This window comes from Amblyomma americanum, chromosome 11 (assembly GCF_052857255.1).
Source record: "Amblyomma americanum isolate KBUSLIRL-KWMA chromosome 11, ASM5285725v1, whole genome shotgun sequence".
NCBI lineage: Eukaryota > Metazoa > Arthropoda > Arachnida > Ixodida > Ixodidae > Amblyomma > Amblyomma americanum.
This window is the reverse complement of record NC_135507.1, coordinates 4,627,820-4,654,475: the sequence shown is the minus strand read 5'-3', so window position 1 is coordinate 4,654,475 and position 26,656 is coordinate 4,627,820. Positions and strand designations below refer to the sequence as shown.

The following is a 26,656-nucleotide window of genomic DNA, read 5'->3' as shown; positions in this document are numbered from 1 at the left end:
GTCACCTCTTCAGTGTGCTGCTAATGTTCTCTGATCTTCCATCCTCGACCACTGGGCCGATTCCAGCGGCCTGTACTTGTGAGCGGATTTCGCTGCCATCGTACGCACCGCCTGCCTAAACTTATCGCACCCAAAGCTTTCCAACTTGGCAAAGCAGTCCAAGTGCAAATCTCTGTTGGTAACTTTGTAACCTTTTCTATAGGCGGATGCAACTTAAGTCTGCAGTGAAGCTCCGCCCACATTCAGGACCGGCGCACACAATTCCTCCACGACAAAAAAGTAGGCCGTTGTTAAAACTTCTCTTGTCACCTAAACAAGAAGCTAACCATGAGAAAAAAGTTATAAGCTCTAGAATTTTGATACCTGGTTTGTTTAATAAAGTCAAATATTAAAAATCTGATTTCGTTCACTTTTGTGACTGGCTAGCGGAGTAATACAGTACGCCGCGGACCGTGGCCCAGTGTTAACAACTGCTGTTTTTTAAAGCTGTATCCTACTATAGCGACGAGGGCGCGCCGTTATCGACGTCCTTGGCAGCAGGAGTTTCTCGCCCCGCTGTGAGGCACACGCTGTTTGCTTGCGAACGAGGCCATGGACACAAGCTAACAAACAAAAAGCAGTCAAACAAATGCGAGCATACGACGCATGTTTCCATTCAACTCTTGAGTCCTGACCTTCCGGGCATGGGCACGTTTCACTCACTGAAAGCTAGGAATCCAAAGCACACAGTATGTGGCTAGCAACAGTTAACTGCACGTTCTACCGTATTCACTCGATATAAGCACCCCGAGCCCTTCCCTCGAACCACCATCCTTTGGCGACAAGGCGCGATTGGCACAGTGACGAATTTACTCCATTTGAACACCCCGCGCCCTTCCCGTCAACAACCTCGGTGCGAAATTCTCACTCGGACAGTGTAAGAGCCCATAGTGCAGTATTTACTCCTTTAGCACCGCGTGTCCTCCACTCCGCTCTCTGAGGGCTACATCTGCACCAGAAATGGGTCTAGCTCACTACCCTATCTACTAAACTTTAGCACCCCATGGCTACTTCTCCAGCGACTCGAAGAAACGTTTCGCTCTAAGGAGGGAGAACACATTTTGCATCGCTTATACCTTAACACATTTCCTTAGATACACCGTCTCGGGGCAGCATTGCACTAAAATAATATGAGAGCAGTATAGAGCGGCAAGCTCGTTTAGTTCGAAGGGTGGCAAGAAAAGAGCAAGAGAACACTCTAAGCATAAAGCGGATAAAATGGTAATAACTCCACCACTTAGCCCTTGAGACGAGCGGTTACTCCCACTAATAAATCGGCCTGGCTTCTCACTAAAGTCATCGAGGGAGTGATGGCTGCTCCTTTGGTGGACTTTATCTTTTATTTAACCCGTTTTAATTTGTTTTAATTCATTTAAGCATGCGATAGCTTGCTGGAGTAGGCATTTTCTTATAACCTTTACAATATTTTTTTTTTCCATTTTGCCTATAAAAGAGGGATTCCAGCATGAGGGACTAAGGGTAGTGGCAGAATAGGTATTCAAAAAGGACTAACCCCTGTGTCCCTTTTTCCTTTTTTGGCTTAGAGTGAAGAGCTAAATTTAGATGCCAACATTCATGTAGAAGTGTGTCTGTGCACAATCGCAAAAAAGTGCAGGGCGCATCGCGTGTATCACGTATCTCTCGCGGAAAGCCCTGTTTTGCTTGGAAGTCCCGCAGTCACTGCCCCATCGAGCTGTGTCTGCGTGTAGCACGCGCATTGAATCTATCTGTGCTTTTCTTTTTTTCTGCATTCCGCTGGCGATCCCTAACCGGAGCCCACCACGAGGATGCAGCGCACGAGGAAAGGCGCTTTTGGGAACTAAATTGGAGGGCAAGAGCAAAAACCCCGAAGGCTGGTGTCCTGGCTCGATACGTACAGGGTTCCAGAAGTAAAAGGCGTAGACAGCGACCGCGTATCGCAAACCGTTCTGGTCGCAAACCACGTCGGAGCGGCCGCGTGCTCGGCCGGGCTGTAACGGTCTCTCGCGTGGCTTTGCATCTCGACCATACTGTGTCTTTCTTTCTTTCTTTCTTTCTTTCTTTCTTTCTTTCTTTCTTTCTTTCTTTCTTTCTTTCTTTCTTTCTTTCTTTCTTTCTTTCTTTCTTTCTTTCAATTTCCTGCATATTTCTCAGACAAGTTTCCTTTCTTCTTTATTGCTCTGCTTTCTTCTTGCCTTCTTTCCTTCTTTTAGATGTCAATGCCCGCGTTGCCCTTCGCGTCGTCTTGCGTTCTTTCTTCCTTAATCCAGACTAGCTCGCTGTATGCTAATTAGAGCGTCATTAGTCCCTCCTCTCCTCGCACTTCTTTGGCCAGTGCTTCCCTCTGGCAACCTTGTCCGATCTCGGCGGCAGCGTTTGTGTGCGTCATGTGGTGCGCGACGTTGTGTACGGCTCTCGCCTCCGTTCAGCTACTTTCGGCGCTGCTATCTGGCCTCGTCGACACCGTTCTCACGCGGCCACTGCGGCGAGTCACGTGCGAGAACCGTGCTCGATGCCGCGCTGTTGTGCGCAGTGCAGCAGGCAGTTGAAATACCCAGCACGCGCGCGACTGTCGAATCCCGCGATGCGCCGAGGAAGGCTCCGTGGTTCGACGAATGTTTCCGCTACAATGGATTGCCCTTATTTTCCAATTGGTTGAGTCGTTTTCGCTTGCTACGAAAAAAAAAAACATGAAATGCGATTTGGGTTTCGAGCTGGTGGACCGAAAGCACGAACAACTACCAAACTATTCGCCTTCCGTACGGGGCAGTGGAAGGCCAGCGGTCACTTCGGCAGTTCAAGGACTGCATGCATTATTGGTGAGCGCAATGAAGGTGTTAAAAATGGAGGAGGCGGAGTTTTGTAAAAAAAAGTGACGAAGTTAACGGAAATTCGGTCGCTACAGCGCTGAGACAAATGCTAGTATTAAGTGCGCAAGAAGTGCAACGGCTGCATCCGAAATGAGTTCAGAAATGTGCCTAAGAAAATTGCAGGCTCAATTTTTTTTCTTGGGGACAGTGTGTCAAAGTGTGGGGACAAAGTGGCAAGACTTCAGTTTGAGCTAGTTGGTGAATAGACATCGTAAATAGAATACAACGGCGAGGAACACGGAAAACACAGGGCAGGAAATAACTGTCCTGTGTTTTGCGTGTTCCTGTCCCTGTGTCGTGAAAGTTTTATGGCAACAGTTCCCCTCTCTCTTTCTCTCCCAGATCGCGGGGTCGTTATCCGCCTGAAGTGACGTCATTGCGCGACAAGGTCACATGACGAAATGGATATGTCAAAGCGTAGGCGTCCAATCGTGTTCGTGAGGATGCCGGATACATGACTGGTTGCAGATAACAAAGGCCAGGCCAGGCGTTACTAGCTTAGGCACGTCGCCATTCATTCGACAAAGCTCTGCGGCGGCTTTAATATTGTCGCCTGTAACTTAAAGTTCGTGCCATTGCTTCTGACACCCCCTCGCGAACGCGAGGAAATGCAAAATAAGGAAAAACTGGACCAGGACAGCGCGGGAATCTCTCAGTTCACTAGGTGTCCATGCCAGTAAGCCGAACCCACATCGAATCTTCCCGCAACATCGCCCGAGCGGTGTTCCTTTTGCAAGTACGCAAACGTACACACACACGCACGCAGCCACCTCACATCGTGATTATACGGCAACAGCGGAAACATCATCAACAAACTGCACAGCGATGACGAAAAGAACGAGGCAGAAAAGAAACACGAGGAGCAACCGGAGCGCATGCAGACTCGTCAGATGGGGCTACCGGTTTCGGAGGGTTGCCACGCCCGTTGAGAGGGGAACCAGCCTCATCTCGTCGAGGGTACCTGAGGGAGGAGGGGGGATGAGAAGGAAAGGGAGGGGGGTGTTTCTCGTGCTCTTGTTGACCTACATTGAGTGAAGAACTCGTCCGCTCGCAGAATGAACCTGCCGGTCGCGGCCGTGCTTGGAACTCGCGACGCTGCGAGGCCTTGAACACGCGCACTTCACAGAAAAAGCGCCTTTACAGTCTGCCTCTTTCGATGCCGTAAAGCGAGCGCTTGCCGCAAGTTATTTCCAAGCGCCATTTTTATTTCGAAGCGCAAGTTATTTCGAAGTGCCAGAGATGTTTTTCGAAGTCGCTCGCGCCTGCTATGCAAATTTGCTTTTCCGTTGCGCATAACAAAATTTAAAAAAAAGCAGCGCAGTGCACGAAACACCGCGAAAACATACAACGCCTGCCTGAAATGTGTGAATGCGTCCGCGCGCGTCCTCTCCAGACACTCGCTATTAAGTCGCTCCACCTCCATCGTTTTCGGCTCTCCCTTAATGCTGATCGTAGTCGATGTGTCACACCGCTGACTGACTCGATCACTCCGTTCGCCATCTCATTAGCGTAGAACAAAAAGGGCCTTCTGACTCGTGCCTCTACGCTGCAACAACATTACAGCGGTCACGACTCGGGACACCGTGCCCCGTAGGCAGTCTCTAAACTTTCCCCCTGCTCCGATAAACGCTCAGAATCAGCGGCGCCACCATCATGGCCGAAACAAGAGCATTGACTCTAATTTAGCCTCCACTGCCTCTCTAACCCGAGGACTCGGTAACAGTCGAGGTCTGTCCCCAGCTGCGCGCACTTTGTGCGAGTCCTCGCAACACTCGCCACAATCGAGGCAGCGCCTTTTCTCGATCCGCTCTGCCTTGGCACCCAAATTGCGCGCGATCGGCTCCCGCGGGGCACCCATTCCGAGAGAGTGTGCCTATATTCGTCCGCACGGTCGGACTACCGCGCGTACTCCAGTGGCCGCGGAGGACGTGCCGAGCTGCTAAGTGTGCTGGTTCCGAATTCGGCCTTGCGTGCCTGCCAGCCGGCCCGAGAGGCAGGAAGCCTTTATCGCAACCCCCCCCCCCCCCCCCCCCCCCACATACACACACATCGAGGGAGCGTTTGTGAAATGCATGTTCGTTGTTGTGGCAGCGTACTTTGGCATCGATAGCGGATGGTGCTGTTGCTCTCTGTATTTTCCTGTAAGGGAAGAAGCACTGGCGTCGTGACTCGAGCGAAATTAGGCGGCGAGTAGCATCTGGGGGAGGAGTGAAACATTGGGCGTGAGGCTAATTGAGACGCTGCGATTTTATATGCCCCCCAAGGGGGCCGTGATGTACTCGGCCGTTTTTATTTTACTGTTTGTTGAGAGGCGGCGCCGCCGTCGCCTTGTTCCTGTTGTTCCTGGGCATTGTTGTTTTTTCGCCGACTTACCGGCAGTGGTCCACCGGGCGGAGGACTACTCATAATGCTTAATTTGACTCAAAATAAAGTTTTTACTCTCCCTTTAGTTTCGCAGGTTCAGGGTCAAATCCGCTGAGCATCATTTTGGGAACAGCGCTAACGCAAGACGGAGCGAGAACAGAACAGAGGCGCTGAATAGCAACTGGCGTTTATTTCAGAAATATATTTATACATACCGCAACCCCGCAATGAAGAAAAACAGATTCAGCTTGCTGCGCGAAAAGATGGCGAAGAAGAAAGGCACGTGTTCAGCTCACGACAAAAGAAACTTAACTAGAGATGAAGCGGCAATAAGGTGAACGGGGTAACAACACGGTGACCGGGTGAAAACAAACAAGAATAAACGATAACAAGGGTAAAAGTTTCTTTTTTTTTTTTTTACTGCTACAGGCGCGCGTCAATGATGAAAAGAAAGTAAGTGCCGAGGTGAATGGCACGTGCTCATTTCGAAAGGAGGAAAAGGGGGCGATAAAACGACACTAAAAAAGTGAATGATCGGGTGAAAACAAACAAGAACAACACCAACAGGGGTAAAGGCACATCGAGGAGGCGGCTGGCGACTATCAGGACTGATGCCCAAGAAAAGCGATTTCTTTTGAAAATTATGTGATGGACGGCGCACTGACACAACTGTGAGCTTTCTTATTGGTGATAAAAGCTTCCCAGATTTCTCGAGCATGCTGGCTGAAATATTTCTTGATGGTGTGGGTTTTGTCAAGCAAGGGAGAGCATTTGCATTTGGTGCGGTGAATGACTGGGTTCGACCCCGTAGTAGCATTTTGAGAATGAGCGCGCTCGCGCAACCTGTCGTTAATAGATCTTCTGGTTTGCCCCACATAGGACCTGCCACAGGAAAGCAGAATTTCCTACACAACGGTTTCTTACACTGCACAAATGGATTCTGGTGTTATATCTTACATTCAATCCGTTCAGTCTCTTCCCTGTTCACACGTTTGCACAGAGCACCAAGTTTGTTCGGGGCAGAAAAAATGACACGAACTCCACCTTTAGCACCTAACTTCTTGAGCTTGTGGGACACACCATGCAATGCACATATAAAACAACGACTGTGCGCGATCGATCGATGTCTGTATGTTTCTTCTTAAAATCTCCGCGGATTTCCTGAACAAGTTTTTCCGCCAGGTTGCGTAACAGGTCCTCCGGGAAGCCAGCGGATCTGAGCCGGCTCACCTGCGAGCTGAAGCTGGCGGAGACCTGGTGTTGGCAAGATCTGTAAATGGCGTTTTTGATTGCGGATGTGGCGATACCACGTTTGATAAGCCGAGCATCGGTAACACACCGTTATTTACATCATGATACGTAACTAACTGATCAGTGATTGACCGGACAATTTTTACCCACGGAAGGAACCCTGGGGGCTGTGTGAAGCCTGTGTGAAGTGCTCATGGAACACAGTACACAGGTTGAAATCTTCGCACAAGGGCGTTTCTGGATTTCGTCTCCGCAGAAATGTGGCGGCTGTGGCCGGTAATCAATGCAGCTCAGCACTCTTGTGCCACAGAATATGGGCTCCCGATGCCAGGATTCTCTGGCAGCACCGTTATTAAAAAATTATCAGGGTGCCCGCGTAATATGTCATGCTCGCTATTCCTCAAAGACCTGCCATTTGGAATTGAATTGTTTCGTTGTTAAAATGACTAGTCCATTGTTACTTAGTCACTGCGTGCCTCAAATGATCTGCTTAATTAGTCATTCTGCGAGGAAATTCTTCTGGCTTCGGCGTATGGACTCCGACATTTGATCAAATTTTTTAATTGTTCAAAACGTCGTACGTGATCACGAATCAACGCAGAATCCGTCACCTCGAAATACTTTTTTTTTTTAGCATGAAATGCTTTTAGCTCTCTTCCTCGGCGAACACAGGCGAACATCGGCCAGAAACTGCGCCGAATCCGCAGCCGAAACTGAAGCCAAACCATTTTGAAACATTCCGGATTTTTCGTCCCAATAGTATTGAGAAAAAAATGAACGTTCTCGCACATTCCAGCTGCCCGAGAGGGACTCAAACTAATGCAAGCGCAGATCAGGAGCTTCAACTTTCTGACCAGTCGGCAGCCACCGAAGCTTCTTTTTTTCATATACGATCTTTATTTAACGCGTTTATCTGTAGTAATAGAGCCGAAGAAGGATCGACATCTGAGCAAGGTGGTAATGCATCACGAAGAAAGCTTAGCGCATTCGCGACGAACGACAAGACAGCTAGGACAACACAGGCGCTTAATATAAAATGATTTCCGGGCCAAGTCTACGCACAAGAACGGACAACACGAGCTCTTACTCACATCTGTTTAATGAGGTGAAAGCGGTCAACATATATACCCTTTATAATGCCGTACCAACTGGCGCTTCACCGCGCACTCTTCTAGATGTATAACCTCCCAAAAAATTGCGCCGAAATTTTTTTATAATGTCTGACAGGCAACTGGCCCACCAGCTGACCTTTTTCAAGCAATTGAGTTTACGTGCAGAGGCTATTTGCAACGCTGCCTACAAGTGGACGGTACGTAACTTAGAACTGTGCACTTGAGATTCTATTTCGAGTTGCGGTTTGCCATCGTCCTGGTGATATTTATGTTCCGTACAGTCTTAATTCTGAGTTTAGCCCAGGCCTGCATATATATATATGATAAAGTCACCAGAAATCGAAAAACATAAGAGGATTTAATTCACGACGTTTCGGCTCGAGGACCAGCCTTTTTCGAATGTACTACAGCATTCGAATCACGCAGCTAGAGGTACAGGAATAGCCTGAAGCACCAGTGCGAACAAGTAGATGCAGCTGTTGGGAAGGAGCAAACGACAGAAAATAAAAAATAAAACGGGGAAGGAGAATTCCTTTCCCCACCCCCTCAGGGGAGTGACCCTGGAGGTGTCGCTCATTACCGCATTTTGGTGACAAGCGTGAAGCGCTTGACCCCGGCGCACCGAGGAGGCAACATTCAAGAGAAACTGTTGGGGACAGGGCTAAAGAGGAATGCCAACGAGACAACTAAAAAAAGAAAAGTTATTCCTCAAGAATTTGCAAAACGCTACTTAGAGAAGGGTGGTGGCAGCACGATAGAATACAAAATAACACATCAACAAAAATCACAAGTTTGATTATCACAGGATTGATTGAAGCCCGCCGCGGTGGCTCAGTGGTTAAGGCGCTCGGCTGCTGAGCCGAAAGACGTGGGTTTGATCCCGGCCGCGGCGGTCGAATTTCGATGGATGCGTAATTCTAGAGACCCTTGTACTGAGCGATGTCAGTGCACGTTAAAGAACCCCAGGTGGCCGAAATTTTTGGAGCCCTTCACTGCGGCGTCTCTCATAGCCTGAGTCGTTTTGGGACGTTAGACCCTCATAAACCAACCAACAGGTTTGGTTACGAACTTGTGATCTTTGCTGAAGTCCTTTTTTGTATTCTGTCGTGCTGCCCCCTCCCTTCTCCGAGTAGCATTTTGCAAATTCTTGTGCTTTCTTTTTTTTAGTGCTTTTTTTTTTGCCTGTCTTAGCAATGGTCGTCTGCCCCTAGTCCAGGGCTCCGCTGGATGCCGCTGCCAGCTGTGCTCGCCGGATCAGCCCAACTTGGACGTCCTGACGGTCGCTGGAGAGCATTCCTTCCCATTGCTCCGCACTCGGGTTTGGTATTTTTGGTGCCACCTCTATTTTCTGGCAGGCCCACGTTATCTGATAGAGCGTGGGTGTTTCATGGCACCATGGGCATTTGTCTGTGTATTGTGTGGGTTGTATTTTGTTGAGTGTATTTAGATTCGGGTATGAGCCCGTCTGTAGCAGCCTCCAGACGACGGCGTCTTCCCTGGAGAGAGATTTATGTGGTGGGGGGTACCGTTTCCTGCAGCCCTTGTAGTGGTTTAAGATTGCCGAGTAATCTCGAACCTGTCCCCGTCCCTAAGGAATGTTGCCTCCTCGTTGCGCTGGGGTCCAGCGCTTCACACTTGTCACCAAAATGGTGTGACTACGGGCGAGGCGCATCTTGGCTTTTTAAGCTTTCGTGTGGAAGACTTCCGGATCAGTGGCCGCAGACCATGGATGTAAGAAGAGTGAAATGTGCCCAGGGAGCGATTAGCATTCTCCCCTGTCTGTTGGATGTGCCACGACTCGAGTAGAAGCCTCCTGCGCAGTTTAGCTTCGGTTTCTAGTACAATAGTACCTTCAAAGTCAATTCTGTGGTCGCATGCCTCGCAGTGTTCGGCCACAGCGCTGCGTTGACGGTTCATCTGTCCGACGTCGGACGTACGAGGCCGCGGAGACCGAGCAGGGGATGTTGTATGCTACGCCTTGGGCCTTTTCTTTGGGGTGGGTCCTTCGGGCGGGGGAGAAGGGGTCCCATGGTGGTATTCGGTTTATGCGTTCGGTCACCAATCGCACAGATTGATTTTTTATTTCAACAACAAATTGCATTGTCATTTTTAATTTTAATTTATTAATGTTTTAATTTTAGCGCTTCGAGCACCTTTCGATCGCCGCCTGTGTCTTGGCCAATCCACCGCAGTGGGTATGTGCCATTATCCTCTTGAGGGCAACAACAACAGCGGTGGCTGTTCAATGAACCCGGTTGAGTGAAGAGGTACAAGAAAGGCTCGCCTGTTATTTATTTATGAATAGTACGATCTTGATATACATCGTAGCAGGTAAAAACATAGCTCCGCCAAGCACGGCAAAATTAAATGCAGGCACGTATAAAACAATATATCCAGGTTCAGAAAAGATGGGGCTGTTGCTGTTCGGGTGAAGCGAGCGCTCACTACTGAACGCGTGACCACGCTGTGCTCGCAGTTCTCGCAGCGTGCAAACTTGGTGGTCGTTGGTTGAGATGCTCGGTCGCAAGGCACCACTACACAATTCGAAACGCCTCAAGGACTCTGCGCGTAGGCGGCAGGCCGTAGCCAGCAATTGTGCGATCGGTTGAGCGAACAGTCCCTTGGCAGAACCGGGTCGAACAGAACTCGGGATGTCGCCCTACAACAACCGCAAGGGCCTCCGTGCATGCGCAGCCAGTATGCGGTAAATCGGCGTACCTCTGTGATGGTACGTGTCCGGTACGCTAAATCTCTCCAATACGAGCAGCGAAAACGCCGTAATTGAGAACATCTAAAGCAGCGCCCAACAAAGCGTGGCTGGCTATAGGAGTATTTTTCCGGGCCATTCGTCGTCGTCGGCAGCGGGGCGATATTTAACACTAATTTTGCTATATTTTTGTTACGGCCCACATACTTGTGTATCTTAATTATTATACTTTCCTTCCTTTCTTTTAAGAAGCCCTGGCTCATCCTCGCCTCGCCTTCGTGCCCACCTTTGTCGTGATTGGCCACTTCCACCCATGGCATCTCTGGTGTAATAGGAGTATCACGACGTCGGGATAGGCGGGACATCGACCAATCACATCACGAGCTTACATGGAGTATAATAGAATGAGGCGGGCAACTTGGTGACTAGTAGTAGAATGCATCTTGAACCGTGCTTTGTCCTGCTGGTTTCTCCTCGTCCCTTGTCGTTTTGCGCGGTTTCAAGATGCATTCTCACACGGAGACAGCTTTTTGGATTTAACGACTCACTTTTGGCTCGGTAAGAGTAGTGCATGTTTTTGCCAGCATTTGCGCACGCATTGTAGCCTATGTTGCTGCCAAAGAAAGAGAGAAAGAAAGAAACAAACAAAAGAAAGAGAGAAATAAAGAAAGAAATAAAGGATAAAGAACCAATACGTCTATGTGTGGTCTTTTTTACAGCAAAGTCCACTTCCACGCTCCACCTTTCGGATGACGATCATAAGGTTTCTGAACTACAAAAACAAAAAGAAGAATAAGAAAAAGGACGTTTGAAATTGCCAAAACAACTTCCACAACCATAATCTTCATAGCATCGCCTCATAGCATTTTTCGCAAAATAAACGCCCTGTCAGGCTGCCGCAGGTGGCAAAGGCGCTCAGACATGCGCGCGCCACCTCCCATGCTTTCTGTCTTCGTTACCTTGCTTCTTCGTTGAGGGCGTCGTTATCGTCGCAGCGTTAATTAACTTAGACGCACCTCAGGAAGCTGCGCTGGGGCTTAATTTCTGACCGTCTTGGGGCCGGCGTGTGAGTATGCGCACGCATAGAATATGCAGCATACCCTCTCATAGTTCTTGCTCATGGGGAACACGAGCGCCACCACCCGCTCCTCGCAGCACTCGTCTGCGTGCATTGCCTTCCCTCTGGCGGCCCCATTCCTGCACCCGTCTGTCTCTTTCCTCGTCTCGCGCATGCGCACTCAGCAAATCAACGACGCCCGTGCATGTGGACGCTCACGGTGAACTGCTCCTGCCAGCGTTCTTTCCCGATGCGGAGTCTTTCTTAGCGTATACACCCAAGCCTAGCCATGACTTCTGGGGATTCCTTCAAACGCAGTGCATTAACAGCGTTTTCCACTTCAACTTGTTGCATAAATTGACTTCGCCCTAGCATCTAGCCATCTTGATTAGCTTAGTAGAGCGACTGGCTGGACATGCGGTGGTCGGGGGTTGCATCCACGGACGAGGATGAATTTTGTTCCGGCTACTTAGTTTGAGTGAACGCTGTATGGCTTTCCCTTGAGGAAGAAAAACTCGTCCGTAAGTCATGCGAGCCCGGAGCGACTCGGACTGTGTGAACTTCCGCGGAGTTGCAGTGGCCCAATGTGAACTGGGTCCCGGAGGAAGGTTCTTTTTTGTTTTTTGACCATTCGTTCTCGTGAGTCATGTGTATTGCTGGCACCGCATTGACCGTGATGTTCGTGGAACAATTTTAGGGTTAGGACGTGGGGTCTGACAATGGCCTTTTGAGTTGCGTCAACGAAGCAATAGCAGGAGCAAGAGATAACTTCCCCTCGAAAAGTGCACGCATTGAAGATCCCTTGAAATGCGTATAATACGCATTGTATACATGCGCAAGCACCGACTGCATGAGCCCTTGTGGATGGAAGTCATGCCTCTAATTTTTTTTTATTAATTTGGAGATGAAGCTGGTTTATCATAATGTATTCTTGAAACGCCGCCAACCCTTGTAGTTTTTCTTTCCTCCCAGTAGCGGCGTGTTGTTAGGTAGCTGAGCAACAATTGCCCATGTCTGTCGTTTCTTCTTGTGTGCGCTGTCATTTGCTGGGGATTCGTCTACCATAGGCTATGCATCAGCTTGTCCATCAGCCTGTTGTAGGGCGAAGAGGGCATATACGGGTGGGAGTACAGATTGAATGAGGGAGTGGCAAAGGTAACGCACTTGGAGAATTGAGTTGCGTACAAGGCAAAGGCGCCTTCCGCAATGGCCTAGTATTAGGTGCGTTCAGGGGGCGCAGTATAAGTGGAATGCACGAAGCTCAAGACAACGATGATAATATGAGGTATAATCCGGAAGATGGTGATCGCCGAAGACAAGAGCCAGAGGTTCGGCACAGGTTGCATCAAAGGAATAAGCATGCAAAACAGTAATTTCCTTTAACTTCTAAAAGGACAAAGATGATGAGGAGGTCTACGGAAGGACTCAACTTCGCGGTATCAATTTACGTTCTTCAACTTATCGCATAAATGCCAGGCAACGGCAGCGCTGAAGGGCTTGATTTGCTAGGCTTGACTTGCTCACACTGGGTAGCTACTCAGACTCATGCATGGGCTTGAACTGCAATGACCACTCATTACTAAACCCCGTGACACAGAAGCTGAAAATGGTTTTGTAGTGCAAGCCACAACGTCCTTGGTAGCGTTTGGTAGCGCAGGCTGTGGCCACAAGGCTATTTCGACTAGTTACGGGCACTGGAGGGGTTGCTTTGCCTGCATGCTCTTAGGTAACGAATGTATTCGGCACGATGTGGCCAAAATTAGTTGGGCCATAGCGGCGGAGTAATCGCGTTTTCGAAATTCTAAAAACTGATATTTCTGCTACTAACGACCACCTACAGACCTCTAATTTCAACCAGTCGTGTAGCTAATAGTTAAAAAGTTGATTATCAGACATTAGTTAACCGGCTATCTAGTCAACTTTATTGAGCTATATTTAATGTCCGCCGGCACTGGTACACTGGTATTATTCTGCCGCAGAAGCCGTCCTCATAACTCATAAAGCCTAGTTTTGAAAATTATTGATGAGCTTCCCTGAAACACCTTGTATATTATGCTTTTCTGGGTGAAGTTACCCTTGCACGGCTCGCAACGCGTGTCTACTAACGCGCGCGCTATTTTGTATTGCGGAGTAAAAGGAGGTCGTGCTTCGCCGCTAGACTGAGCACTTCCGCAGTGGTGACGGACGGCCGGCGCTGTTGGACAGACAGTGGTAGGAAATAGAGGGGAGGGAAAGGAAAAGAAACACACGTCTTGGCATGTATCGTGAGAAAGACAAGGCTTCCCTCGGCACCGGCTAGCGGCCGGTAGTTGACCCGCTTTCGCCCGAAACAATGAAGAGAAGGGGAGAAACGGTTATGGCACAACGGCCGCCTGTCCGACGGTCGAAAAGACTCGGCGCACTGCGTGTCGTTGACCTCGTCCTCGCGGTGCCGCTGGACTCCTCGGCCGCCTCAATGGAAACGCCGTCCGGTGAAACGGCAACCCCGTTTTTTGCGAAGGCGTTAGAAAGTACATGCACGTACAGCGAATAGGAAGGTGGGCGGTGCCTTTTAAAATGATTGTACCTACGTAACGGTCACTGCCATTCACCCATGTGTATGTACGCAACGTTCGTCATAGGGCGAATTCATAGTTCACATGCATCTGTCTTCAAGACAACTGGTAGCCTAAGTCGTTCCGAATTCAGCACGCGTCTGCCCTTACGGACGAAGCCTCTAATCTCCTTCTTTCCTTTACGGCGGCAGGTATTAGTGATGGTTCCCGTGGGCCCTTCAGGTTAATGTTATCCAAAACCGGAGGTCAGAGGCCATTAGCTGACAACGCAACTTGAACGCCAGCATAGAAAACGAAACACGCAGCAGAAGTATATGGCAACACTGCACCACATCTGTCACGTGCACGTTGCGGTTTTCGTAAATGTTCAGTGCTGTTGTTTTCCCTTTGCTGCGCTTTCTCGCGCTGACCCTTTAGAGGAACCTGGGTAGGGAGTTTTAGCAGGCCGGTATTCAGCTCCCGCAGGAAGCGAGCGTTGCGGAATTGGTGCACACCTGAGTCGGATTCTCGGAGGTCACTCTGCAGTAATCTAGGCTGTGTTGGCTCTGCCCGTGGGTGCCACGTTGCGAGTTAGCAGCGGAAGCGATTTCCCGACCTACACAGCCGCCAGTGAAGAATGCGGGGTGCTGTGCCTTTCGTTGTGAGTTGCCTGTTGGATGTTAATGCATTCTTTAATGTTAATGAAAATAAAATGTCTGTACGAACATACCCATCGGCTTGGTCTCCTTGAGACCGCAGCATCTGTAAATAAATAAGATGAACTAGCGGACGTATGAATGAATGAATGAATGAATGAATGAATGAATGAATGAATTATATGCAGTCCCCAACGAATAGGAGGTGCATTTCGGGCTGCATTGTTGTCGAAGCGGGATGCTTTAGTTATCAAATGATGGAAATAATAAGCATACAAACGAATGAATGAATGAATGAATGAATGAATGAATGAATGAATTTGCAAACCTGCAAACCGATGTAAGTAATAACAAAGGAGAGAACGACCGAATGAATAAGTTTGTCGTTTTATGACTTTAACGACGCAACCAAAGGGAGGATGGATTGCAAACGGAAACCTTCTGCATGTCAGTGCGCGTTAAAGGACCCCAGGTGGTCGCAATTTCTGGAGTACTTCACTACGGCGTCCCTCATAGCCTGAGTTGCTTTGGGACGTCAAAACCCCACAATCAAACCTTCTGCACAGTAGCATCGCAGCTTGCGCGGCAACTTCGAATCGTAATGTGACCACAACAAGTAAAGCATCGCGCACACTGGGACCAACAAGAACCCAGCATGGCGAATACGGCACCGAGGGGGAGCAGTGACCAAAGTCGTACACACACACGTCGTTCCGCGTGGCTCGTGTAAAACACGCAGTAATCCCCTCCGGGAGCAGGCCACACACTGAGAAAAGGAACGGTCGAACGAACGAAAGAACCAGGCAACCGCTTCCTGCAGGCCCAGCAAGCGCAAGCAGAGATGAAAGCTACGAGAACGAACGAGTGAGACAGAAAAAAAAAAAAGGAGAATCGGGCCTGACAGGAAGGAACAGCCAAGCGGCAGGCTGTACTCAAAGACGGAGTGCGCAGCCCACAGGAGTTATACACGTACTACGCTGCGAGCTATAAATACCGGTGCACCGATGTGTGCGACGTAGCAGCCTGCCTTCAACGACAAGAAGTCGTCTTCCCTCGTCCCCCCGAACGGGTTCGGCCAGCCTCGCATCATTCCGGCAGCGGCGTAGCGGTTCTTGACATGTCGGTCAGATTTCATCGAAGACGAGAGGGATAGCTCTGCACATCTTTGTTTATTTTCTTTTCTCGTCGGTCCTCCTTTTAACACACACACACACACTCTCTCTCTACCGCTCCGTCTGCAGTCACTTGCCTGCCCTGTCTATTTTTGTTGACGAGCGCGCACTGCTTTTGGCTTTCTTTCCTCGCCGGTTGCTGGTGGCCATCGACCGCCGCTCGGCAGCGCAGGGAAATGACCCGTGGCGGCGGAGGCGAGGTGGTCGTGGCAAAGGAGTGCGCGGTGGCGAGGAACTGCGGGAAGGGTTAACTAGGCCACGGCGGCTAAAAGCGCCTCCCGCACTGCCGCGTCCTGGTACGCGTGGCTCACGGTGCCGTGCACTGGCGGAGTGGTGCCGCATGCCTGCCTGGGCTTGTAATGCAAGGAACGGAGCACGCAGGCTAAAACAGTGCGGCTCAGCACCCCCCTTTCTGGACGTGCCCGTCGGGTCCTTCGTGCGTTCCCGGGACGTGTATGCGATAAGAGCTGCTTGACCGTGCTGTGGCTCTCTTCTTGTGGGGTCAGTGCAGGCAGGGGTTAAGCGGGAGGGGGGGGGGGGGGGATGTGGTGGCGTTCCAAACTGTGCACAGCGGCACAGCAGTGTATGTGGCGTGAAGGAATGTGAAAGAAGGGGGAACCAGGCGTAGGTTATCGGAAGGTGCCGCGCGCACACGTGCATCGGTCGGTTCGTGGAACGCCAGGATCTTTGTGTTCTTGTGTTGTGCTTTTTTTTTTTGGCAACGATTTAGGCGCGGAGAAGCTGGGTCGTCTCCAGCAGGTGGTCGCAGCAGCACGGATTGTAAAAAATAGCCTCTTTGATCGCGGAATGAACCTACCTTTTGACAAAAAATTTAGTGCTAATATTTGGGGACGTAGCACTGAATTTTTTGACAAAATAGGGAACCTTAGGTGCGCTTATGACACGGGATACAATTTGTTCTGCGGGGAATGAAAAATTTTTTCCAGAATTTAATTATTAAAGTAGGACTGGAGTGTGCATTTTGTGCGGGTGCGTTCTTTATGCGAGGAGGTAGGGCAAAACGGCCTACAAAATGGTGTGCGAGATATTTTTCGTCATTCGAGAAGCTCTCCAACATAACAACCAGCAATCACTGTTTCGCACGGCCGCTTCTCTTGTGCACAGAGAATGCCTTGATCGCAAGATGCAAAGCTAAACGGAGCAAAGTGCAAAACTGAAGTTCACAAGGACAAGAAATCCAACTGCTTCATTTCACTCATCCCGAAATTAGATACTCACTGGCACTGCCCGAAAACAAGGGGTACAAAAGTGCTTTAAAATGCTTTTTTTTTGTTGTGTGTGTGGTGGTGGTGGTGGGGTAGGGGGGGGTGAAGGGGGAGGGAAGGAGGGGGGAGGGAAGGGGGCAGTGCCGGCCTCTGTTGCTTTTTTCGGGAAATTACTACAAATGCATTGCTACTGTACCAGTTCTGCGGCGTAAATGTCTAATGTCGTTTGTATAACACACATGCTAGAGCATTCGAGAACAATTTAATTCGTTTTTAACGCGGAACGCAAAATTTGGCAGTGCAGCCTTTTTTTCTTGCCTGAGACAGATCCGAAAGGGAGCTTGACTGAACCAATGAGGACATCGATTGATCATCAACCAACGAATCAATCAGTCAGTAAATAAACAAGACTCAGTCAATCAAACAATCTTTATTAATAAGTACCGACAGTACACACTTTCTTAGATTACTGCACAGCAGGAGGTCCCAATAAAAGCTTGGTGGGGACGTGCCATGTGGAATAAAAACACCGCCCAGCTGCTCTTTCGTAGATACGATGGTCATGATAAAAAAGACAAAGAATAGGGGGAAGAAATACTTCCTGCGAGAAATTGACTGAAGCCAGATCAGTCAGGAGAACGTTGTTGTGCAAGCGCTCACTGTGTGCACACGCGTCGCCAATGTTCGCCGTGAGTGCGCTTGTGCGACGGGCTCAGAATGTATGTCGTCTCATCGACGAAACAACTCATTAATCCCTTGCAGAAGAACGCTTGGCGCAGGCGCAATGCAGCATCATCCCTCGCTCTTCCTCCGCCGAAAACCTTGATGGGATATTTCCTCGTGGCAGCGCCCAACCGGAGCCATCTTTATTCGGGGGCCTTCGCACTGAGTCTCTCACATCTTCCCATGCGTGTTCCTTCACATCACGTGGTTCTTCCTCCTCTGCCACCATAATTCTTTTATCGAAGTTGTGCTGTTCCTTTGCGCTGATGATCGTTATGACGTCATAATGACAACAGGGATAAGCAGTGCCTCCCCTGCAGCTCAGCGGACCACCTTCTCTTCCCCGGCGGCCACCATCCTGCCAAGGCCTTCTGGCACCTCCTCTCCTTCCTGGAGGCCACCGGCCTCTCCGGCCGCCTCTAGGCCTGAGGGGACAGCACATGCCAACTGACATGATCACTGCGGCTGCGCGCCTACCCTCTCCTTTCAATCTTTTTCCCCTCCTCCTTCTACGACACGCCGGCGGTGGGCGTGGAGGCTAGCCCTCCAGTAGACAAGCCCGTGTCTTCCCACTTTTCATCCTTCAACCACACAAGAAGAAGAACAGTCCTCCACCTTGCGTCTTATATGTCTCTTACCCTCGCAGGGTTGATACAATGTCTCTAAACCGAAAGCGGCTGCCACACTCCAGTTCACATTCTTTATACACTCGCTAACTGTGGAGGCAGCCATTTTGGTAACGCACCTTCATAGGCAACCGTTTGCTCTGCGGACAAAATACGGCTTTGCCGGGCAACGATGATTTTTTAGATCCCGTGATTCTTAACGGCACCAAGATGGCGGGTACAGACAGCATTCCTGCAAGAAAACTAAATATAACAAAACTATACAGCAGAACTAAAAATGAAAACACGAGATCCCGTCTGTCTGTGTATCATGTTTCCTCCCCAAGATAGGAAATTCTGCGCGAAAAAACATACTGCTACATAGTCAGCACAACTGGCGCCTCTTTTACAGCCTCCCCCGTTCATTCACATGTAGCGCAGCTTCGATGAGCATTTAGGCCACCAGCCTGCCCGCACTGCCTACGCGTCCTTTCATTTTGTGCTTATTTTCCTCGGAACTTGGCCTTTCTGCCACCCACGACGCGTTTTTTTTTTCTTTTCCGCCTTCGCTCTGCAATTGAGTTGATTATATTGTCCTTATTTTTCATATCGCGTTTCTTTTTTGCAACTTATAAAACTCATTTCCGCGCCAATCTTAGCAAATTTCTAACGAACAGACAAGAGCAAGAAATAACTGATCACATGCCGCATCACGACACAGAACAGAGCCAGTAAGTTCAGTAGTGTAGCAAGTTGCGGCTTTATGGCAGTACATATCTCTCTTGGCAAAAACGGCGACATATCTCTCTTGGCAAAAAACGGCAAGAAACTACGGGATACTCGCGGAGCCGGCTAGTGGTGAAAAACTTTTTATCAAGAGTGACTGTGTGACCGGCCCTCGCGGGAGTGGTCCTCAGTCCAAGACTCCGATCGCTTTTCCTGTCCAGCTTTTCCTCCCACGCTGCCATCCGTTTCCGATCGCTCAGGCTGAAAGGAGAGGAAGCAGCGAAAACACAGAAGGCATGGAAGGAAGCTGCCAGATAAGGGGAACGTCCCGTAGCTCCTGTCTTCCTTTGTTCTCCGTATGAGTCAATAGCTGCCAGAGTAGTTGGCTGTAGCCAATTAACCAAGCCAAGCAGTAGGCTGGCAGGGGGCGGGCAAAGGGCTCCTGGACTGAGGATTTCTCCCACAAAAAAAAAGAAACTCAGCAGCTGCATTAAAGCTTGTTCTCGCGCTCTCTTTTTATTTTCAGTCACTTTTCATGACTGATTCGCTGACATCCTTCGAAAGGCGCTGCTGTCTGATCGTCCGAAGGGTCGTCCTGGATGGACACGGCTAGCCCACTGCTGCGCCGCCGTGCGGGCGACCACGGCTCCCTCGTGTGCACAAGCTGCTCATCGTGTAAAATGTTCTAAAGCGAAGGGAGGGAGAAGGGCTTCGGCGGCACTTAACGTAATTTAAAGCAACTCTTCGGTCCGCGGCTGGGTCATGCAATCCCGCTCCGAAGAGAGGAAACTACTTTCGCTCGACAGTCTTGCTGCGCACGTGACGCTGATGTTATGCCGGGAGCTGAGCGCTATCATATAACGACATGTGATCAGTGTCGCGCGTTGCGTGTTATAGAAAGAATGCGCTTCGCAATATACCCGTTGAGTGCACCGGCAGTCCCCGTGCCTGCCTCGTCGCGCCGCAGACACTTGTGCGTGCCGCGCTAGTACAGGCGGCGTAGCTGGCAGTCAGGCTGGGAACAAAGTCGACGCAGGGCGCTCTGGGGAACCGGGGGCGTCACATCAATTCTAGCGGCGACGTCTGATCAAATAAGCCGCTGTGTGCAAAGTGCAGGCATCGCTGGAGTGCCTACGCCAGTCTTCTTTTCTCGAAGGTAAGGTACGCGTACTGCGATCGCTCCACTTACCGGCGGCGCGTACTTATATGCGTGGACTGAATACACTTCATTAAAAAAGAGAAAAATAAGTCCGCGGGAAAAGTCTCGAGAATCGAGGAATTCTTCTGTTTTTTCTTTGGATGGGGGGGGGGGGGGGAATGAAATAACATTCTGTGGTGAGGTAATTTCAGCACATTCCACAGAAATGCAGTACAATAGTTCACTTATTAATGCGACTTGTGGAATCTTGTACTATGGTATGGTATGGTATGGTATGGTATGGTATGGTATGGTATGGTATGGTGTATGCTACTGTAAGTGAGGTCAAAGCTTCACCCCAAGCAGCACAGGTCATCGGCCCAATGTTGCAACAGGATGGTCTCATCCTGGTCCTTTGCAGGGCCAGCTTTGCCAATACAGTTCTAATGTTGGGCCAATTACTTGTGCTGCTTGGGACACCGGCTATAACCCTAGAAGCGCACGCAAACGGCCCAATATGGGCAATATATTGGAAAAGGCTGGCCCTATATAGGACCAGAGTGAAACCATCCGTTTTTAATATTGGGCCGATTACCTGTTCTGCTTGGGAAGAGACGCCGTAGTGAAGGGTTCCAGGTCAATTTAGACCACCTGGGTCACCTCACGGGTGTATACACATTTCGCGTCCACCGAATGCGGCCGCTGCCAGTAGGACTCGATCCCGTGACTTGGAGAAGCCGAACACCTAACCACCCAAGCAGCACAGGTAACCGAGCCAATATTGCAAATGGATGGTTCCACTCTGGTCCTTTGTGGGACCGGTCTTTGCCAATACGATTCCAATATTGAACCTGTGTTGCTTGAGCACTAAGCCACCGCGGCCGGCAAATTGAGTGTTGCGCATCATCTTGCTAGTTACACTGGTGCTTGCATTTGCATTAACTGCGCAAGGTGCCTAGTTTCACCAGCACTGCACTCTTTCCTCTGGAAAATCGTACCAGCTTTCGAAACGTAATAAAACTGGTAATGGTAAGTTTCTTTTCACGTTCCCTTCCTGATACGTCTCTCGACCACGGCCGACTTTGAGGTATGGCAGTTTACGGCTTGTTCTTAGCGAGGGCAGCTCTGCTTTAACAGGCGCTCAGCAATCATCCTTGCAACCTGCGCTGCAAAAATGCGTCGACGCCGTACAAGCTCGCAACCTTTTAATTCACGACGCCGGAGCCATTCCCACCTCCGCCACCGCTGCTTGGCCGCTTGGCGACGTTGTAGTTCCCGGCCTCTCAACACGGCGTTGTCCACCTTCTTCCTCTCCTTCGAACCTCGGCATCGCCCGTTCAATAACACTCGACCTGAGTTCGCCCGCACAAGATGGCGCTAGCGGTCTAGCGGCGAAAACGGTGCGGGAGGAGGAGGCAGCACCCTGCGGCGCGCCCGTTCCGTTAACCGAGCCAACGCGGCTACGTCGAGCTTCCGCGCTGCGTCGCCGCCGAGCCTAGCGCTTAGCGCAGCACTAGCGTAGCGCTGGCGTCGTCGTCGCGTCGCCGGCGGTGTTGACCGCACGCCAGCGCTGCCGTCGACCGGCCAACGAGCAACACATTCTCGGGAGCTGTGTACACCGAGACTGCCAAAGCGCACGTAATCTAGAGCGCCCCTGCATTTTATAGTGCTGCTGGAGAAAAAAAAGCCTCTCGGCGATGCCTCCGAAAGCGTCCGCAGCAGCAGCCCTGCTCGCCGGTGACGATCGCGCCCCGCTTTGCTACCGACTGCGCTAGCGGCGGCATCTGCGACGGAGTGCGCGTGGTTGCGTTATCACGGCAGCTTTGCCGCTCGGATCCTCAGTGCTGGGGGCAGACGCTGCCGCATCACCACCAGCAGCAGCCTCCGCAGAGAAGACACGTCGTGTTCGCAGCGACGATGGCAACCAAGGAAGGCGCCGAGGTGTTTCAGGATGCCAAGGATGACACCGAAACCGAGGTACCGTGTATACGAATGTCCCTTCCCGAATTGCGGCTGTATACTGCGGGCTTTGATTAGTGCCGACTTGCACGACCGGGTTCGTTCCAGAATGAGTTGATTTGTGTTGCTGGCTGCATGTAACATCGACGTAAAGCGTGCACACGACGTAATGCGGACACACGGTTTACTGGTCGTGCGTACGATCATGTTGACATTTTTGTTTCGTGGCTTCCTTTGAACACTAAATGACTTTATGTAACGCGGGAGAATGACCAGTTTCATCAACCTGCTGCGATCAACTATTGAAGTTGCGACTGTAATTTCGCTCCACTCAATGGAGTATTGTGCTTTCTGTTCGCGCAGTGCAGCGCCACAGTGAGTGCGGAAAATGCGTTCCGGGTTCCTCTGTACATGCGTCTCTCGTTGCAGTTTTCTAATCTGCACCATGAATCAGTGCCGCAGCATCAGATCGCCACATCCGAAGCGTCATGTCGTCCTGGTTTTCCCGCAAAACGTGATTTCTCGGTTGACTGAAGAAAAGAAAGAAAAGTGCATTTGGCTCTAAGCTGGCCCCTTTGCAATCATGGCGCAGAAAAATAGGACAAAAGGGAGACGACAAGAGTGCTGTCGTCTTCCGTCTCCCCCTTTTTTCCCGTTTTTTTTTTTCTGCGCTGCTTTAGCATGAACCCATACCAACTCCCCCAGTTTTCCATTCTCGTGAGCCCTTTGCAAAGCTCGGTGCCATGGTCAATCTATTAGCGGTGCTTGTTGCGGCATACATTGATATGACTCGGGGTTATTTATTTACTCATTTATTAATTTTTCAATCGATATGCTTGTGTTCGATGAGCGCGCTCGAGTGCCGTTTCTCTGCGGTGAATTGCGGTATGCGGAGCGTACGAAACAAAGCACTGCGCCTTCCGACACGCGCTCATCGAGCGACCTTGGCTCAGTTTCTGTCTTTTGCTTTGCCTTTCACTTGCCGGCATTTTTGACGCCGGTGGTGTCTTTAGGCCATGGATGACAGTGATGATGGGCATGGCTTTCCTGAGCATTCACTTTTTTTTGTTTTTGCTTCGGAAGCAGCTGTAGTGGCACAGTTAGCCTGTGCCGGTATGCGTTGCTGCCCCCCCCCCCCCCCCCCCCCCCCCCGCTCTCTTTCCAACTCTCGGTCACTTTTTGCTGTGGTCCTATTCTTTCCTCTATGCCTGAATTTCAGGGCAATAGTTACGTAAAGCACGCTGAGCACCTTTTCGCTCTTCGATGCTTATTGATTTACCGTTTTCCTACTCATGTTCGCAATTTAATTTTCGCATTTGAATTTTAACTTCGCCTTTCGTAGCAATGCGTTTAAATTGCTACTTTTTTTCGCCGCGTTCTGCGAGCTTTCATCGTGCAGAATGGCGGCGTAAGATCAAGCTTTTTTTTTTTTCTAGCCCATTTGTCCAGCTTTAATGCGTTCAAGGAGCGACGCGTCCAGACTGTTGGAGCCTGTTGCCATGACGATTATGACGGTACGCACGTTCGTCGACTAATCAGATCTCTTCGGAACACCAAGGCGCCATGAGTAACCTTCTGAATAACCGCGGCGTCATGAAAATCGGCCGACGCCATTAGCTGGAGGAGCTCCTTTGAGGGCCATCTGCAGCTTTGTTCTTGAGTTGTACCCGACTACAGTCGACTTTGCTGCTAGGAACGGTACATACGCTATCCCTGGCAGCACAGAGCATCGGCCCAATATTAGAAATGTGTCAACAAAGACCGGCCCTACAAAGGGCCAGCCTTTGCCAACATATGTCCAGTATAAAGCTGATGACCTGCGCTGCCAGGGATAGTGACCTGATTCGCCTGACAGGGGCTATAAAACGGCTGGCGTTTATCGTTCAGAAAATTGAACTTACGTTTTCTGGCAATGAATAGGATGATAGGTGCCCAGTGTGCGTGGGATAGACGAGACGCCTAATTATTTTCTGGCCAGCCATGTTCATGCAATAAGAGTAAAGAGAGCCATTCCACAGTCTAACATGCAAGTATGTATGAATTAACAAGTAATAATAATAATAATAATAATAATAATAATAATAATAATAATAATAATAATAATAATAATAATAATAATATTAATAATAACGGTGTCGCCAACAGGTTGAAATTCGCCTAGTGTTACTACCTGAGCAGTGGAGTGACAGAAGCTGCTGGCATTTATATATGACATACTGAATGAACAGGATGATGATCATTTATTTCTTAATTGTTCAGGAAGGTTTTGAGGTGAGAGACCAATTTTCCGGATGCAGTTATCCCAGAGAAGGCGGGCACAAGGACGTGAGGCGGGGGGAGGAGGTGAGCTTGTATCCACTAGAAACCCGGTGCACATCCTGTGGCTGGCGAGGATCGATTGCTATATATAGCTTCCACATATGAGGGAGCCAGATGGTGTAACCACTACGGCACGTGCCGCTGCGGTAATTACTAAAACAACCTTAGATAGGCTTTGAACGCGTGACTCGTACGTTCTATGTCAGAGGGAACGGTTCCCCAGTTTCGCTTATCTGTCGTGGCGGACGTGATACATTAGTTGCAGGCTATCGCAAACAACGTGGATTTGCATTAGGCGAGAATTTTCCTCCCGTCTAACGAACTATTTCAACAGTTCATTGCCTTCGTTCCAACTTGTGTTCTTATATCGCAGCTCCTCAGCCATGTATGGGAATTGTGAATGAAAGACACAAAGCTTCACTTTCAGCTTTGAGCGCTGTCACCTCTGTATGAATGAACGAACGAATGAATAATGAACGAACGAACGAACAGTGCTGCTTTGTTGAAAAGACAGCCGTCTAAGTCATCTGGCTGGTCTGCATGCAAAGTGATGCGGACTCCCCTCGTCGGGAGAACTCTTTCCGTAATGCGATGGTAGCGCCTTCTTTTGTTCATCATTGCATTTCAAACATGAGCGGGTGCCAACCCACGCAGGCAACCCCGGATACGAGGAGGCGCACTCTATTGCTCGAGCGTACCTCAACCGAGCAGGCCAAACAGTCGAGAGGGATTGCGCGAGGGACAGACCAATCACTTACACTGAAATCACGCTACACTATAGAGAGGAAAGGATCATATATCCGCCACCACACCACACCCTCAAGAAGGAACAACAGACTATATGGAGGCAACTCCAGTACAGAACGTTTCCTTCAACGGCCTATCTGGCACTAATACACCCGGGTCAGTACATACTCTTCATATATCTCCATGCCAGGGCAGGTTGCCCTTCAGCCAGACATGTGCGGTATGGCCGCTGTAAGCGCTAGGGCACTAAAAAAACGGCACTTGTATTTACCTGAAATGTACAGACACAGCGTATAAACATGTGTCGATCAACAAATCGCCGCCATTCAGGCAAAATGTGTGAAATTTTACGATGCGTTATTGTCTTGAGAATACAATGGATTGCGCTCCCCGCTCTGAGAAGCTTGCTTGCCGCGGCCGTTCTTCTTCTGCTCGTTGCCATGGCAACAAGCTCGTCTGTGGCGCCTTGTTCTTTTAGGAGCTGCAGCAAACAAGTCTGTGAACGGCGAGCTACTGGCGCGGACGTTTGTGCAGCTGCTGACAGTCGCGCGATTAACGATGCTGGTGGTGACGCTTGAATCTGCGCCCTTGACAACACGCTACGCGGCAGTAGCGCGACCGTCCCTCCGTCGACGCAAGAACGGAATGGGGAGGGGGGATGGGGAACGGGTGGAAAAGTTTGACGGTGAACGTGTTCGTCTTGCGTCGTCCTCTTAGTAGGGAGCGGCTCTGTCGAGCCCAGATCCTTTTCCTTTAACTGGCCAGAATATCGATCCCTTCGCCGAGATAGGCGTATCCTCTTCCGACTTCCAGGAATCGTCGAAGCTGATGATACCGGGAATGAGTCGCTCTGGTGGGGTTCCGTTATTGGTTTTAGGCAAAGCAAGCCAAACTTCCTCGCGGAATTGCGGAGTGCGGATCTAATTCTGGCGGTTCATATAGACAGCGGGTTGAAGGTATTTCCGCAGGATGGGGCAATCATTTCCCCATGCCGCGACCGCCAATGAAGTAATCGTCGAATTCCTGCAAAGACTGAGGTGGTCATTTGTGTAAAATAATGTACGCATCTGTGTAGCAAACGGAGTGGTTCAAAAAACCTGATTTAGTGAAATTGAAAATAAGTTCTACATATAGGTGAAGTATTAAAGGGAACACTGAGATCGCTACAACGATGCTTGATGGCTGTACCGTACCCCAGCCCCTCCCCCGCCTAATCAGTGGCTCCATTTCCAGACTGACGTAGCCCACGTGGCAACACGTGGTACATTTTCCGAGGCATCCGCTCCCTGCATACGTTAGCAATAAGGTGTTCCCCTTTTTTGTTGGCGGCACCTGTACATCAGGCTTATAAGCCGGCGCTACACTTTGCAAACCTGCGAGGCATCATCGATGCACGACGGTTGCAGCCACTGCGCGCAGATAACGTCAGCCCTTCGCTGAGTGATGTCGCTTCGCTTGTGAGAAATATGCAC

The 26,656-nt window shown here is 50.0% G+C and overlaps 1 protein-coding gene across 2 annotated transcripts in view; it reads left to right on the top strand.

The window, feature by feature from the left end:
* Positions 1-26,656, top strand: part of LOC144111406 (tetratricopeptide repeat protein 39B-like) — a 122,085-nt gene that overhangs the window by 19,717 nt on the left and 75,712 nt on the right. Inside the window, exon 1 of one of the 2 annotated variants that reach the window (XM_077644688.1) lies at positions 21,505-22,136. The exons of the other annotated variant lie outside the window; for it this stretch is intronic. Coding sequence (XP_077500814.1) covers positions 22,077-22,136 — 60 coding nt within the window. The 5' untranslated portion in view covers positions 21,505-22,076. Of the gene's footprint in view, positions 1-21,504; positions 22,137-26,656 lie in introns of those variants that run through there. 2 annotated transcript variants of the gene reach the window in all.